This window comes from Thamnophis sirtalis, unplaced genomic scaffold (genome assembly GCF_051295495.1).
Source record: "Thamnophis sirtalis isolate CommonGarterSnake01/CBP01778 unplaced genomic scaffold, rThaSir2_p1.2 scaffold_2, whole genome shotgun sequence".
Classification (NCBI taxonomy): Eukaryota; Metazoa; Chordata; class Lepidosauria; order Squamata; family Natricidae; genus Thamnophis; species Thamnophis sirtalis.
In genome coordinates, this window is record NW_028261382.1 from 175,560,075 (window position 1) to 175,575,015 (window position 14,941).

General features: G+C 39.6%; 2 protein-coding genes and 1 pseudogene across 2 annotated transcripts in view; 1 reads left to right on the forward strand and 2 right to left on the reverse strand.

Annotated features, from left to right (window-relative positions):
* The window catches only part of LOC148049295 (serpin B6-like), a 58,131-nt gene that overhangs the window by 22,733 nt on the left and 20,457 nt on the right, over positions 1 to 14,941 (reverse strand). The window lies entirely within an intron of this gene.
* Positions 446 to 12,732, forward strand: LOC148049297 (leukocyte elastase inhibitor-like). The gene is made up of 7 exons (XM_087707546.1): positions 446 to 694; positions 1,787 to 1,964; positions 4,456 to 4,593; positions 6,706 to 6,823; positions 8,021 to 8,163; positions 9,014 to 9,181; positions 11,636 to 12,732. The coding sequence occupies exons 2-7, from the start codon at positions 1,797 to 1,799 to the stop codon at positions 12,044 to 12,046; spliced, it is 1,146 nt and encodes a 381-aa protein (XP_087563672.1). The 5' UTR covers positions 446 to 694; positions 1,787 to 1,796; the 3' UTR covers positions 12,047 to 12,732.
* On the reverse strand, positions 12,763 to 14,228 carry LOC148049298 (14 kDa phosphohistidine phosphatase pseudogene; annotated as a pseudogene).

A 14,941-nucleotide genomic window follows, 5' to 3' on the forward strand; every position in this document is an offset into this window, starting at 1 on the left:
TGACCATGAGGATGCTGCAACGGTCGCTAAATGTGAAAAATGGTCATCAGTCACTTTTTCAATGCCATTGTAACTTTGGTCACTAAACCCATACTTATACTTATTTTCTCATACATGCTTGACAAACCAAAATCAATCAATCAATAGGCCTGCATTTGGTCTCCATCCAGGAGTCACCCAGTTTAGCTTAGTTTAATCCAAACCTTATTCCTGGCATCTGGACAGTGGGATTAATAAAAGGAGGGCATCATGTACAAACCGCAACACTTTGGCGAATCTCTCAGCATTTCCTTTGCCAATTTCAATTACAAATTTCCAAGGAACCGTGGAACAAAGTTTCCCTGCTAATCATCCCTGCCCAAGCTCCGTGGAAAGGGGTTAGGCAAGCTGCCGCCTGTGCCCGGGAGCCCACGCCCTGGAGGTTCCCCTTTTAAAGGGACGGCGAAACCCGAACGGCTCATCCTGGAAGGGCGACCCACAGCCTGGATTCCTCTGCGGACCTTCCTCCTTCCCCGCCGAAGGGATTCCAACCCTCCCGCCTCCTTGAGCGCAGTTAGGTGGTGGATTCAACGCAGGCTGGGAAGAAACTCGACATTCAATCCTTTTGCTTCTCCCGGACTTCTTGCAGCTGCGCCGGCGTTTCTCCCCAGCCAGAGACGCCTCTTAGTAAGGCTGCTAGCAGCCCCGTCCCCAGGTAGGGCCATTGCGTGTTTTACTCTCTCTCTCTCTCCTGTCCCTGCAGGTGCCCCCGAGTGGGATTGACATAAAGCGCCCGGTGGGATAGTTTGCTGTGGCTCTCTTGGTTGGGAGCAGTGGGGAAATTCAAATGTATTTTTACTAACAGCTCGTGGGAAGGAAAGGATATTGCAAAAATCCCCCTCCCCACCCCACTCTTGGGCAAGTAACAGAAGGAGGCATTTGCCAGTTCTCTCTGAGCTACTCAAAAGTTCCGCTTCTGTTCTCTGTTAGAACCTGTTAGAAGCTGGTGAATTTCACCCCGGTTGGGAGCTTGCTTGATTGACAGTTTGCTGCGGCTCCCTTGATTGGCATGCTGTTGTTTGAATCCTTAACACGGGCTAGGGGATAGAGTCAGCCTTGACACCTTGAAAACACCTGACTTAGAAAGGCAGGTGCGTTTCAGTCAGTTGTGGAGAGCCTGAACCAGCTTTTGCTCTTTGGAAGTGCAACTATGGAGTTACCTATTGCACTGTGTAAATGGTCCCAGGGCGAGTTCCTTGTTGGATAGGCAGAGGAGAGATGTTAGGGCTGCCTGGGTGGGATCCTAAATTCCCCTTGTCCTGATAGGGCTGCTGTATTTTTTGTAGAGCTGCACTGTTGCATTGACTAAAGGAACGACCCTCCCCCAAATATCTGGCAGAATAAAAAAACTGTATAGAATTTAATAAACTTACTACTTTCCTACTCTTATCTTATGTATGCTGGCATGGCTAGTACATTTCACTGCTTAGGATTGCTTCTCTTGTTCCTTAATCCGATTGGTAACATTTTTTGGTTTTTCTAAAATGTCTTTACTACACTGCAGAAAAAAACAACATTCTACTTTTTTTCCACATGGGGAGACCCAGTTGTTATCTTTGGAATTAGATATGAGTCTGGCTTCATAGTTCCCTTATATTTTCTCCACTGGGTTCTGTAAATCATTTTCCTTAAAGCAAGTAGAATAATTTGTTCAAGCAGAACGCAAAATACTTCCTCGGGTGGAGCGTTTTTCAGTCCTTATCTCGGAATTAATCTGTGCTTTATTGCGCTATAATTTGTTCTCTAGGTTCGGAAACATGGAGAGTCTTTCTACAGCAAACACCTCCTTTGCCCTGGACCTCTTCAAGCAGCTTTGTGCAAAAGATCCTACCAAGAACTTGTTTTTTTCTCCTTTGAGTATATCTTCAGCACTGCTGATGGTCTTGTTGGGGGCCAAAGGCAATACAGAAGCTCAGATGTCAAAGGTATATCAAGATATATTTTAACAAAACGAGAAAAGGGGGGGTTGGCTAGGAGGTGGTCCCCATCCTTGATAGACAATATCTAATTTATTTATTGAATTTAAGTGCAGCCCATTTTTCAACTCTTAAGTGACTGTTTATGACCTCCTCTAGGAAGTTCCAAGTAGACCTGTCAACTTAAAAATATTTCATTCCTAAGCGGAGGCTGTTTGCATATTGCCAGGTGTCTGATTAGCTTTTGGAAAATGCAGCATGCCGAAGGGATCCCATTGTCATCAGGACACTTTTAACTCTGGTTCCCATGCAATTCTCATCCAGGTTTGAGACCCTGTTTGCATGAGGTGTGGAGCAGCTGCTGTGTGCTTGGAATGGAAAAGAGGGCAGTAGGGATCCGGTCGTTCTAATTCAAATTCAAACCTTTAATGTCAGAGTACAACATGTGTACAATGCGATTGACTGAACCTCCCTTCATGCACCACCAACCCCCCCCCCCAACACAAAACAACTCACGGGGGAAGAAAAAATAAATCCCCAGCCCAGTGAATCCTAACAAACAGTCCTATTGTATCATGCGAACTTAACTGCATGTTGCGCTGGACACGCAAATCAATTGTACTATGTTGTTATAGAGTTCTTTTTCATTCAGGAGTCTGACAACACACATGGATCAAAACTCTTCTTCATCCTGTTTTTGTGGCCGTCTATGCTTTGATATCTCCTTCTGGATGGTAGGAGAATAAAGAAAGTCTGACCAGGGTGTGAGTCATCTCTGAGGATCTTCCTCACTCTTCTAAGGCAGCGAGCCCTAGCGAGGTCATCTAGTGGTATCAGGGGACAGCCCACAATGTTTTGTGCTGTGCTCACCACCCTCTGTAGTGACTTTCTATCTGCGGCTGTCAAGCCAGCATACCACACTGTAATGCAGGGGGTGAGGGGACTTTCTATTGTAGACTGGTGAAAGGATGTAATCAGTTGTTGTTCCAGTTTAATTTTTGGCAAGTGGAGTCTCTGTTGGGCCTTTCTGGCCACCTGGGTTGTGTTGATTTTCCAGTTGAGTTCTCCGCTGAGATAGACTGGCCTAACTCTTAAAAAAGCTTTTAGTTGCTAATTAGGTAAATAGTATTATTTGGGCCAAAAGTCCCTAACTTGAAGTTCCAGGGTTTGAAAAATCTATTTTCGTGGATATACTTCACCACAATCCCAAAAATCAGAAGGGGAAGTTACCAATATTTTGTGGTAGGGAAAAACATCCCTCCTTCAGTGTAAAACCTACAATTGGCATTTTCAAAGAATAACTAGGAAATCCAAAGCTGGGGAGTTGGGAGATGGACGTAGAATCTTGGTTCTGGCACATGATGGGGCTTCAATCCAGGATACCCATAGCATTCGTTTATTTTTTTCAAATTTATAGACTGCCCAGAGTCATTGTGAATTTTAAAAAAATGCAAAATACAATAAAAATCGAAAAGAAGAAAAGGATACAGGCCTAAGCAACACCTTAGCAGCCCTTGAAGAGCATTCGGAGACTTCAGCTTATCCAGAATGCAGCCGCGCGAGCGATTGTAGGTGCACCTCGGTACACCCACGTCACACCTATCCTCCGCGAGCTGCACTGGCTGCCTGTTGGACTCTGGACGCGCTTCAAGGTGCTAGTCGTTACTTTGAAAGCCCTACATGGTATCGGACCTGGGTACTTGAGAGACCGCCTTCTGCCAATTACCTCCCTACGACCAATTAGATCCCACAGATTAGGCCTCCTCCGAATACAGTCAAGTCAAGCTTTACTTTTAGGGATTTTAGGGACACTTATATTATATGAATTTCCATAGCAATTGCGAGGAAATGGTTTCCTTTAAGAAAGGGTTTTTTCCCCTTGTACTCTCCAAGCCTGTGGTTCAGACATTACCCAAATACTAAGTAGACTCAACTCTGTTTAGCTTTGAAGCCTAGATCTGGTCAGCTATTAACTTAAAAAGCTATACATCTGCAGCAGTGGTGGGATTCAGCCGGTTCGCACCTATTCGGGAGAACTGGTTGGTAACTTTCTAAGCAGTTTGGAGAACCGGTTGTCAGAAGAAATCTCCTTTTGTTTTTTCCCCACTTTGCAGGGCTAATCCTGTAAGGAAGGCAGGAAGGAAACATTCTGGTGTTGTTTCTAGCCTAATCTTTATTGCCCTGCTTTCAGAAACTGCCTCTCCAGGTAACCCTTATTACCATTGTAACAAATAAGGCGAAGCGCCCATCGACCTGAGTGACCTTGAGTTGGCCACGCCCACATGATCACATGACCACCGAGCCCCACCTACCCAGCTGGTCATTAGGGCAGAGAACCGGTTGGTAAATTATTTGAATCCCCCCACTGATCTGCAGGTCAAAAGTTAGCTACAAATTATATGGGGAGACCATTTGTGAGTTTTTTCCAAGGCTTGCTGTTGCTGCATTACATTTTGAATTGATTTTAAACACAACTTGATTATCCCTATATCTCTTGTAGGTGCTCTCTGTATCCAAAGATGGAGAGGTTCACCCAAAATTTGAGAAACTGATTTCTGAAATCAACAAACCAGAAGCCAATTATAGCCTCAGCCTAGCCAATCGGCTCTTTGGAGAAACATCATACGATTTTCTTGCAGTAAGTTTCGTGCGTGCTAAAGAATTGGCTGAAACTAGCCGTAAATGTTCTCTTGTGTTCTGATGTTTGTTTATCTCAATGCAATTGCAGTTTTGCTCTAAAAGGTATCTAATGCTTCTATAGCTATACTTGGTCTATTGAGAAATCTGAAGGGGGAATTAAAAGGCCAATTGTACCAGACGAAACTAGAACAATGTTAGAAAGTAAAATAACAATGATGGAGCTAACAGAGGCACTTAAAAAACAAAACAATGGGAAAGCTCGAGGACCAGATGGACTACCTGTGGAATTCTACAGAACATTTGAAGAAACATTGACCCTCCCACTCCTACAAGTCATGAATGAAGTGATGTCTGAGAGCAAAATACCAAAGTCATGGTCAGAAGCGTATATCACACTACTACCCAAGGAAGAGACTGATCTAACACAAATCAAGAATTATAGACCAATCTCTTTATTAAATTCAGACTACAAGCTATTTGCATCTATACTAGCTGAAAGACGTAAAAATATTTAAATGGCTTCATCCACTCAGATCAAAATGGCTTTTTACGTAAAAGACAAATTAAAGACAATATGAGAATGATTTTGAATACCTTGGAATACTATGAGGCCCATCCTGAAAAACAAATGGCACTGATGTTCCTCGATGCGCAGAAGGCCTTTGACAATGTGAATTGGCAATTTATGTTTTTGCAACTGGAGCAGATGAATTTTGGCAAGAAATTCACTCAAACTATACCAATGATATACCAGAAACAAGCAGCAAAGATAATGGTAAATGGAGAACTAACAGATCCGATTGAAATAAAGAGAGGTACAAGACAAGGCTGCCCACTATCACCACTACTCTTCGTCCTAACACTAGAGGTCTTAAACAGAAAGATCGGAGAAGAAGAAGAAATAAGAGGAATGAAAATTAAGAGAGAAGAGTATAAAACATAACAATACCAAAACAGGAAGAAGAAGTTATCCGAAAAATAATGGACTGTGCTGAAATGAGTAAATTGACATTTGAAATTAGAGAGCAAGAGGATGAACAATTTTATAAGATATGGGATTTGTTTTATCAGTGGCTAGGGGGGAAAAAAACTTTGGAAATGAAAAATGATATACTTATGCCTTAATTGAAGAAAGTAAATGATGATATAATTATGCTGTGAAATAATCTAACAATGACACAATGAAGAATTAATATAAGGTCTGGGGATATAATGTATAAGGTTAAGAACTTATTATAATGATATTTCGCTGCTGTAAAGCAATTCTAATAGGGGAACAAATGAAAACTGGTATATATAGGCAGCGATGCCTTGTTGAACAATGAAGGAATAAGATCTCTGTTTGAAGGTATGAAATGCAAGGTTAACAATAAATATAAGTATACTTCCTGGGGAAAAATAATGCTAATGTTAACTGAATATATATTGTAGAATGAAAACGAGGCCTTTAGTTATATTAAATGAAATATTTGAGACGGTAAATATTATTTGAAGATGCAGGTGTTAAAACACTTGTAACCAAACGACATGCCGCATGTGATGATGGTTTTTTTTTTCTTTTTTTCCTTTTTTTCCTTTTTTTTAAAAACCCTAGGTTATTGTGGTGTCTATTAAATATACAACAGAGAGATACGGGATGTGTGTATGGGGGGAAACGTAGTACGGATGCACCTGTGATCAAATGACATATTGTATGGGATGATGGGGTTTTTTTTCTTTTCCTTTTTTTTCCCTTTTCCCTTTGCCTTTTTTTTCTATTGTTATGTGATTATGTTGTCTATGTAATAAAAAATAAAATTATAATTAAAAATAAATAAATAAATAAAAGGCCAATTGCTTTTACTGGGAATGCTACAGGGACACCCAGTAAGATTTTGTTATCCTAAATATAGAACTCTCAAGAAAAGGCAAAATAGAACTGTGTGACCAATCATTGCCAGATATATTCTTGAATAAACAAAGTGTATTAACTATCCAATGGCACTGGCTGCCTTGTAAGGTATATTCAGCCTAATAAGTAAGGTTTTCCGATTGTTCGTAGAAAAATGAGACAGAATCAATTCTTGTTTTTATTACTGCTTCTGTTACTGAGATATCGTTGTTTCTTAAGTCATTTATAGAATCCACTGAGAAATTCTACCATGCAAGTCTGGAAAAAGTTAACTTCAAACAAGCTTCAGAAGATTCAAGAAAACATATAAATGCCTGGGTAGCAGAGAAAACCTCAGGTAAGAATGATAATAGGGTTAATTAGCAGCTGTTAAGTAAGGCATGCAATATTGTGTGTGCATGTGAGAGAGACAGATAAGGTAGGCAAACCCACGTTAGTTAACCATCACTTGATACTTAGAAGCCCATCAAACCTCAGATGAAATTCCAGCCATGAATAGATTATTGGTTTTATTGATGGACACATCCGAGCATATTTCCTGTATGTGTGTGGTAACCTTACTAATGACATAAGATGGGCAACTATAGAAATATTAAGGGAGGGAGGATGGGTGGATAGAGGTTGGACTGGCCCTGAGGAAGCAAAAGCTATCGTCCATCCTCAGTCAGATCAGCTCTCTGGATGATTGCCTTGAGCTCCTGAAAGAGAATCAAGATAGAAATATAATAATTAAATAAAAATGGCTTCATTTTGGCTTACCTACAAACATGTCCATGATTTATTAAATTTACTAAGTTATAGGTAGGTAGGTAGGTAGGCAGGTAGGTAGGTAGGTAGGTAGGTAGGTAGATAGATAGATAGATAGATAGATAGATAGATAGATAGATAGATAGATAGATAGATAGATAGATAGATAGATAGATGATAGATGATAGATGATAGATGATAGATGATAGATGATAGATGATAGAAGATAGATAGATAGATAGATAGATAGATAGATAGATAGATAGATAGATGTTAGATAGATAGATAGATGATAGATAGATGATAGATAGATGATAGAGAGATAGAGAAAGATAGATAAATAGATAGATCTATCTTTAGAAACAATACATCTTACAAGTGGGTTCCTAAGAATTTTTTGTGCAATATTATGCATATAAAAGTATTTTTCAATTTAAAAAGTATTTTTCAATTGAATTTTTTTTTAAACTTTCAAAAAGGAAAAATTCAGCATCTGCTTGTCCCTGGAATAATTGATTCACTTATGAAACTGGTTTTGGTGAATGCTATTTATTTCATAGATAGATGATAGATAGATAGATAGATAGATAGATAGAGAGAGAGAGAGAGAGAGAGAGAGAGAGAGAGAGAGAGAGAGAGAGAGAGAGATATGATAAATAGATAAATAGATAAATCTATCTTTAGAAACAATACATCTTACAAGTGGGTTCCTAAGAATTTTTTGTGCAATATTATGCATATAAAAGTATTTATCAATTTAAAAAGTTTTTTTTTAACTTTCAAAAAGGAAAAATTCAGGATCTGCTTGTCCCAGGAACAATTGATTCGCTTACAAAACTGGTTTTGGTGAATGCTATCTATTTCAAGGGGAACTGGGCAGATGAGTTTGAAAAAAATCAAACAAAGGAAAAGCCATTCTGGATTAACAAGGTATTGATTTATCAACACAGTAAAGGAGGCATTCTAAATATTTGAAATTGTGTTATTTTGTATGTATCTGAAGCAAGTGTGGAATTAATCTGAAACATTCCTGTAGCAAAAGAAATTGATTAGTCTTTAACATTTTATTGATCTTCGTAGAAACGGATGAATCATGATAAATCCTCTTTGAGTCCTTCAGACTTTGTATGTAGCTTAGCAATTCAGACTTTTCAGTCATTGAAACTTTCTAGTTTAGCACCACTCCCACTCATTAACCACAATATCTATGGAGTGATTAGTGAATCTATTTGCTGAGCTGATGGCTCTCTTATGTATCATCACCTGGAAGTATTCGACTGAGGAGGAACAGGAACAATATGTTTCTGTGTTGCTCTCCACAAAGAAGGATAGTTTTGATATTATAAACATCTGTTCATTTGAGAAAACTGCTGATTAAAACCACTCACCTGTCCTTCATTGCAACTAGACATAAAGATCTTTTTTTTTCATCTTTTCTCATCTTTCTTACTATCTTCTCCTACTGGTTTCTTATGACTTATCAATTGTTTGTAACTTATGATTAATGATTGTAAGTTTGATTTATGACCTGTGACCTATTACATTATGCTGCTTATATGTACACCCTGAGCTTATACACCGGCGACAAATTCCTTGTGTCGGATGACGCTTAGCCAATAAAGAATTCTATTCTAATTTGATTTTAAAGTCAAAGCAAAAGATGAAAGCTTTAAGGTGGGGGGAGCAGGCGGGGGGACGGGGACCAAGACTGAATATGTGATAGAATTATTTCCTATTTATTTGAAAGATTTCTTCTAACATTCATTTTCCCCACTTGTAGAATGAAAAGAAAACAGTGCAAATGATGTTCAAGAAAGCCAAATACAACTATGTCAACATATCAGCCTCTCGGATTTCCATTCTTGAGATTCCATATGTTGGTGATGAGTTGAGCATGATCATTCTGCTCCCCGATGAGATTAAAGATAACTCTACTGGATTGGAAAAGGTGAGTTTTTCTTTCATGAAGCAGAATTTAGGCCATTGTTTAATTAAGCCAATTAAACAAAGATAATGATGGGTCCTCAGTATAAAATTGTAGATTGGAGAAAAGGGATAGAGCGGCATATTCTACATTGGGGTTATCCTTCTTGCGTTAGGAGGTTGGAATACAATAGTCAAAAGTTAAATTCAGAAGAGAATTTAAGCCCTTGTCCATCTGAAAACATCTCTGATACTAACTGTACACTGTGCTTTTTAATGAGGGAGTTTGGCTTTCGGCAATTGCGGTTAGTGTTATTGGGTTGGCTTCAGCGGTGGGTTTCAAAAATGGTTGGAACCTACTCTGTGGGTGTGGCCTCCTTTGTGGGAGTGGTTTGCCACCCATGTGACCGGATGGGAGTGGCTTGCCACCCATGTGACCGGCTATGAAATTATGAATTAGTACTTAGGTCGGTCTAAGTAGCTATTCAGAAACTCTGCCATTGAAGCATGCAAGTCTCATAGCTGTCAACAAGATCCTTGCCAGTGGTGGGTTTCAAAAAATGTTGGAACCTCTTCTGTAGGTGTGGCCTGCTTTCCGGGTCCACTGGTGGAACCTCTTCTAACCGGTTCGGTAGATTTGACGAACCGGTTCTACTTCTGGTTGGCTTGTATTTCCCCCTATTTCGAAAAGATGCAAAAAAAAGAAATCTCAAATGCAGAAGCTAACGCAGTTATGTCTAATATCATTGGATACACAATGTTCTTCCACTGATGGAATAGGCGATTGATAAGATTACCAGTAGTATGCAGTAGTTCTTCTGACAGTACAAGGGATTCATTAAGAACTAGTTGTTTGAGGCAGATTATGCTAGCATTGTATCATCTTCTCAGAATTTTCTCAGAAATATCTCTCAGCTACATCCTTTGCTTTTCCATAGGAACCAGTTTAATGTCCATTCTTGTTTTTTTGACATTAGCCAAACTCATGTTCTGCACATTCACAGGGTAATTTTAGCTCTGATAATTATACATTAGTGAGCGTTCAAAATTATGAAACTGCTGGAAAAAACCCTGGTCCTCATACTTACAACTGTCATATCATCAGGTTATATGTTCATGTGATTGCAGGTTGGGTACCTAGCAAACAACTCACATTTACAACTGGTTGTAGTGTCCTGCAATCACATGGTCATGATTTGTGACCTTTTATGCCAAATTTCCAGCAAAAAACATCACACTTGGGACAACCAGAAATTCTTAAATGTGATGATTCTCTCAACATCCATCATAAAAATTATAAAATTGGGTCCAGCTTGACTTACGACCACAGTGACTTACAACAGAAATTTTTATCCCAGTGGTTGTGATCATAAGTTGAAGACTACCCGTAGCTACTATTTTAGCAGCCCTTTTGATTTATATTCTTTGGTTACATCTTTGTATTTGTCCTTATCTGTGTTTTACTGAAAATTCTAGCTATGCTGTAACTTAGAGGTTTTACAATTAAGAAAATCAATATAAAAAATTCAACTATTAAAATTGACAAAGATGACAAACTGACATCAGATGATATATATATTTTTTGCAATTTGAAGAGGAAAGTTTAGATTGGAAAAAAAAATATGGAATGCTAGCTGAAGTAAATTGGGTCATTGAGATACCTTTATGAAAGTCTTTATGAGCACATAAGAAAGTTGAAATTTCTCCTATTTCACTTGAAAGGTAATATAGAAAATAGTGTTACAGGTATTATGAAAAGTGTGGGTGTTATCCATAGCTAATTGATCTTTTGATTTCAAATGGCAAAATATTAGAACCGAGGTGGCACAGTGGTTAGGGTGCAGTACTGCAGGCCACTTCAGCTGACTGTTATCTGCAGTTCAGCGGTTCTAATCTCACCGGCTCAAGGTTGACTCAGCCTTCCATCCTTCCGAGGTGGGTGAAATGAGGACCCGGATTGTTGTTGGGGGCAATATGCTGACTCTGTAAACCGCTTAGAGAGGGCTGAAAGCCCTATGAAGTGGTATATAAGTCTAACTGCTATTGCTATTGCTATTAATCTTTATATTTCATGTAGGATGACAATAATTTCAATTTTATCAAAGTAATCGGCATTTATATGTATAAAAATGGAGGATTCACATACATTTGCTTCTTTTTCTTCGCAAAGGTTCAGAATACCTTTACTGCTCTCTAACAATGCTCTGTATTTGATAAAAGTCAGTAGAAGCTTCCTGTCACTATTAAGAAAACAGATACCAATATAGTTTTAAATAATGTCGACCCTATTGTTGTCACTTTAAATTATCTTTTCTAAAGTTCTAGAAGGAGATAGAAGAATTGACAACTGCTTGTAAAGCTTCATATTTTTCTATCACTGCGTCGTATTTCTTCTGCCAGAGTGAAATTATCTGGGTTCATCATTGTGTCACGTAACCATGAATTCCTTTCTCCTTTAATGCTTTTCATCTTATTTTAGCTGGAGAGAGAAATTACGCATGAGAAACTCATGGACTGGATCAATCCAAAGAATATATTCCCAAGAGAAATTGAACTCTCCTTTCCCAAATTTAAACTGGAAGAAAAATACGACCTGAAGCCTGTTCTGAAAAGCATGGGAATGACGGATGCATTTGATGTGGGCAAGGCAGACTTCTCTGGAATGTCAACTAACAATGATTTAGTCATCTCTGAAGTTGTCCACAAATCGTTCATAGAAGTCAATGAAGAAGGCACGGAGGCAGCTGCGGCCACTGCTCTCCGCGGATGTGGATGTTCAAGGTTTCCGGTGCCAGTGCCACAATTCAAAGCTGACCATCCCTTCCTCTTTTTTATTATTCAGCGAGCTACAAAGAGCATCCTGTTCTTTGGTAGGTGTTGTTCTCCGTAATAGGTGCATTCTGCCCATGTTGATTAAATGCCTTAACTCCTCAAATTTCTTTATAAGCCACTTTCCCAAGAACTTTCATCAACACACATTTGTTTTTCTCTGTATTCGGGGTATACTTCCTTCTAGTCATATGGAGAGCCGAGGTGGCGCAGTGGGTAGAGTGCAGTATTGCAGGCCACTTCAGCTTACTGTTATCTGCAGTTCAGCGGTTCTAATCTCACCGGCTCAAGGTTGACTCAGCCTTCCATCCTTCCGAGGTGGGTGAAATGAGGACCCAGATTGTTGTTGGGGGCAATATGCTGACTCTGTAAACCGCTTAGAGAGGGCTGAAAGCCCTATGAAGCGGTATATAAGTCTAACAGCTATTGCTATTGCTAATACATATAACACATTTTTGCTGGTTATAAATAAGAATGCAATAGAGAAATATGAATCCTATCTTGGAACTCAAATGTACGGATCATTTAATCAAGTAATTTTATTGAATGCAATTCAATTATCTATAAAAGATATTTACCTTATTACGGCTCTTAACTTTGACGCAGAGTTTCATGTATTTAGAAATGAAATAAAAGCATTTGATTGTTGCTGTCAAATTTATTATCAGCTAGTGTGGTGAGAGAACATTATATTACTGAGCTCTTGTATCACTGAAATTGATTAAATTTACACACTTTGAAGCTTCATTTATTAACATTTCTTGCAATGGCATGAGATCACACAATATACTAAGCCAAAACTAAACAAACCACTTAATGTGCATGAAAATGACAAATATGTTGAAAGATTTATTTATTATAGCTGATGTTAATCTAGTTCTAAACAAAAGCAGGGATTTTATCTTGCACAATCGTAAAGTGAGAGTCAATTAAACAAAGATAATGATTGGTCCTCAGTACAAAATTGTAGATTGGAGAAAAGGGATACAGTTACATATCCTAGGTTGGGGTTATCCTTGTAGAAGGAGGATGGAACAAAATAGTGTAGACACCTCTTTCGATTTTAGTAAAAGCTGAAACAGACTGTATTATCTTCCCTTCTCTGTAGGGGAGTTTGTTCAATTTAAGTAAGTTGAGATGATGGATTTTTTTTTTTTTTGAACGCTTGCTGAGGTCATGAATGAAATGAATGAAAATTCTAAAGCTTCCATTGACATTGCAATACAATGGAGCACATTCCCTGGCATAAACCGAAGCCCTCTGACTTTCGCTGCCTACAATGAAATATTTTCATTATTTTACACAACATTAATTCAAAAGCAACGTGGATAGCAGCAGTCGTGGTTGTGATATCCCTGGTCTCAATTTGAGAGCTGGAGCAGCATTATGGGTGCGGATCAAAGGGCCAGTGGCCAGGTTGCCACAACTAGGTGGGCATGGCCAGCCTGACGCCACTCGGCGTGGCCTCGCCAGAAGAGACCAAGTCCCGCTGCCTAACTTGATTTTCTTTATTTAGTATAGGCTAAATGCACTGATTGCATTTCCTCGCGGGAGTTTAGGATTAAGGGTCTACTACCTTGAAAAGATAGATTTATATTAAGATTATACCATTTATTTCTTGTCATCTGACCAGCTAATTTTATAATCTTTATAAGTTCTCTTCAGTATTTCAACAGTCACAGAATGATCAGCTTTATCATATCCTGTAGAAAGCACAAATACACGGATTTTCTTTGCTGCTATAATCAATTTTTGCTCCTCCAAGACACTTGCATACCAAAAATAGCTTTTCCATTTCAGGGTTTACTTTTTCAGATATGGGATTGTGGAACTCGGCTTCCAAATTACTCCTCACAATGATACCAGGATATATTTGAAAGTGCCATCGGGGGTCCACCTCCACTTTGCTCAGCTGCCCTCCAGCCGCCATTATCCAGCCTCATGGACTGGAGTAGAGTACAAGGCAAAGTAGAGAAAGAGAAAGCATCAACATATTTTGGGTGTTGTGTTGAGCCTCCCCAATGCAAAAAGTGACCCTAACAGATGGCTGTCCAGTCTCTTCTTGAAAGCCTCCAGTGGTGAAGTTCCCACAACTTCTGAAGGCAAGCTGATCGGTTGGATGGTTGTCTTCACTGTCAGAAAATTTCTCCTTATTTCTACGCTGAATTTCTCCTTGATCAGTTTCCATCAGGGGTGGGTTCCTGCCAGTTCTAAGCTCTTCTATAGAAGAGGTTCCAAAAATCTACCGTGATGTTTAGAACCAGTTCCAACTCCCTCCCACACGCATCCGCACCACGCTTGACCCGCCCACCGCTCACTAATTGGCTGGCTCACCAATCACCCCCACCCACCTCTACGACTGCTATCTAAACCTTAAAGTCTTAAAGCTGTCAAGTTTGAACACCCCTGGGGTTTTTTTCCTAAAGGGTTGGGGTGCGAGGGTCTTGTAACTTGACAGCTTTAAGACTTGCGTGCTTCAAATGCCAGAGTTCCCGAGTCCACATTTTGGTTGCTAAGCAAGAGCCTTGTCAAGTGAATTTCACCACATTTTATAAGTTTGCCACGCCCAGCCAGTCACATGACTGCCAAGCCACTCCCACATGGTCACATGGCTGGCAAGCCACTCCCACGCAGTCACATGGCTGACAAGACACTCCCACAAAGCAGACCACACCTACCGAAGAGGTTCTAAAAAATTTTGAAACCCACTACTGGTTTCCATCCATTGTTCCTTGACTGGCCTTCAGGTGTTTTGGAAAATAGCTTGACCCCCTCCTCTCTGTGGCAGCCCCTCAAGTATTGGAAGACTCCTATCAAGTGTCCCCTGGTCTTTCTCTTCACTAGACTAGCCATGCCCAATTCCTGTAACCGTTCTTCATATATGTTTTGGCCTCCAGTCACCTTTGTTGCTCTTCTCTGCACTCTTTCTAGAGCCCACATCTTTTTTATAGTTTGG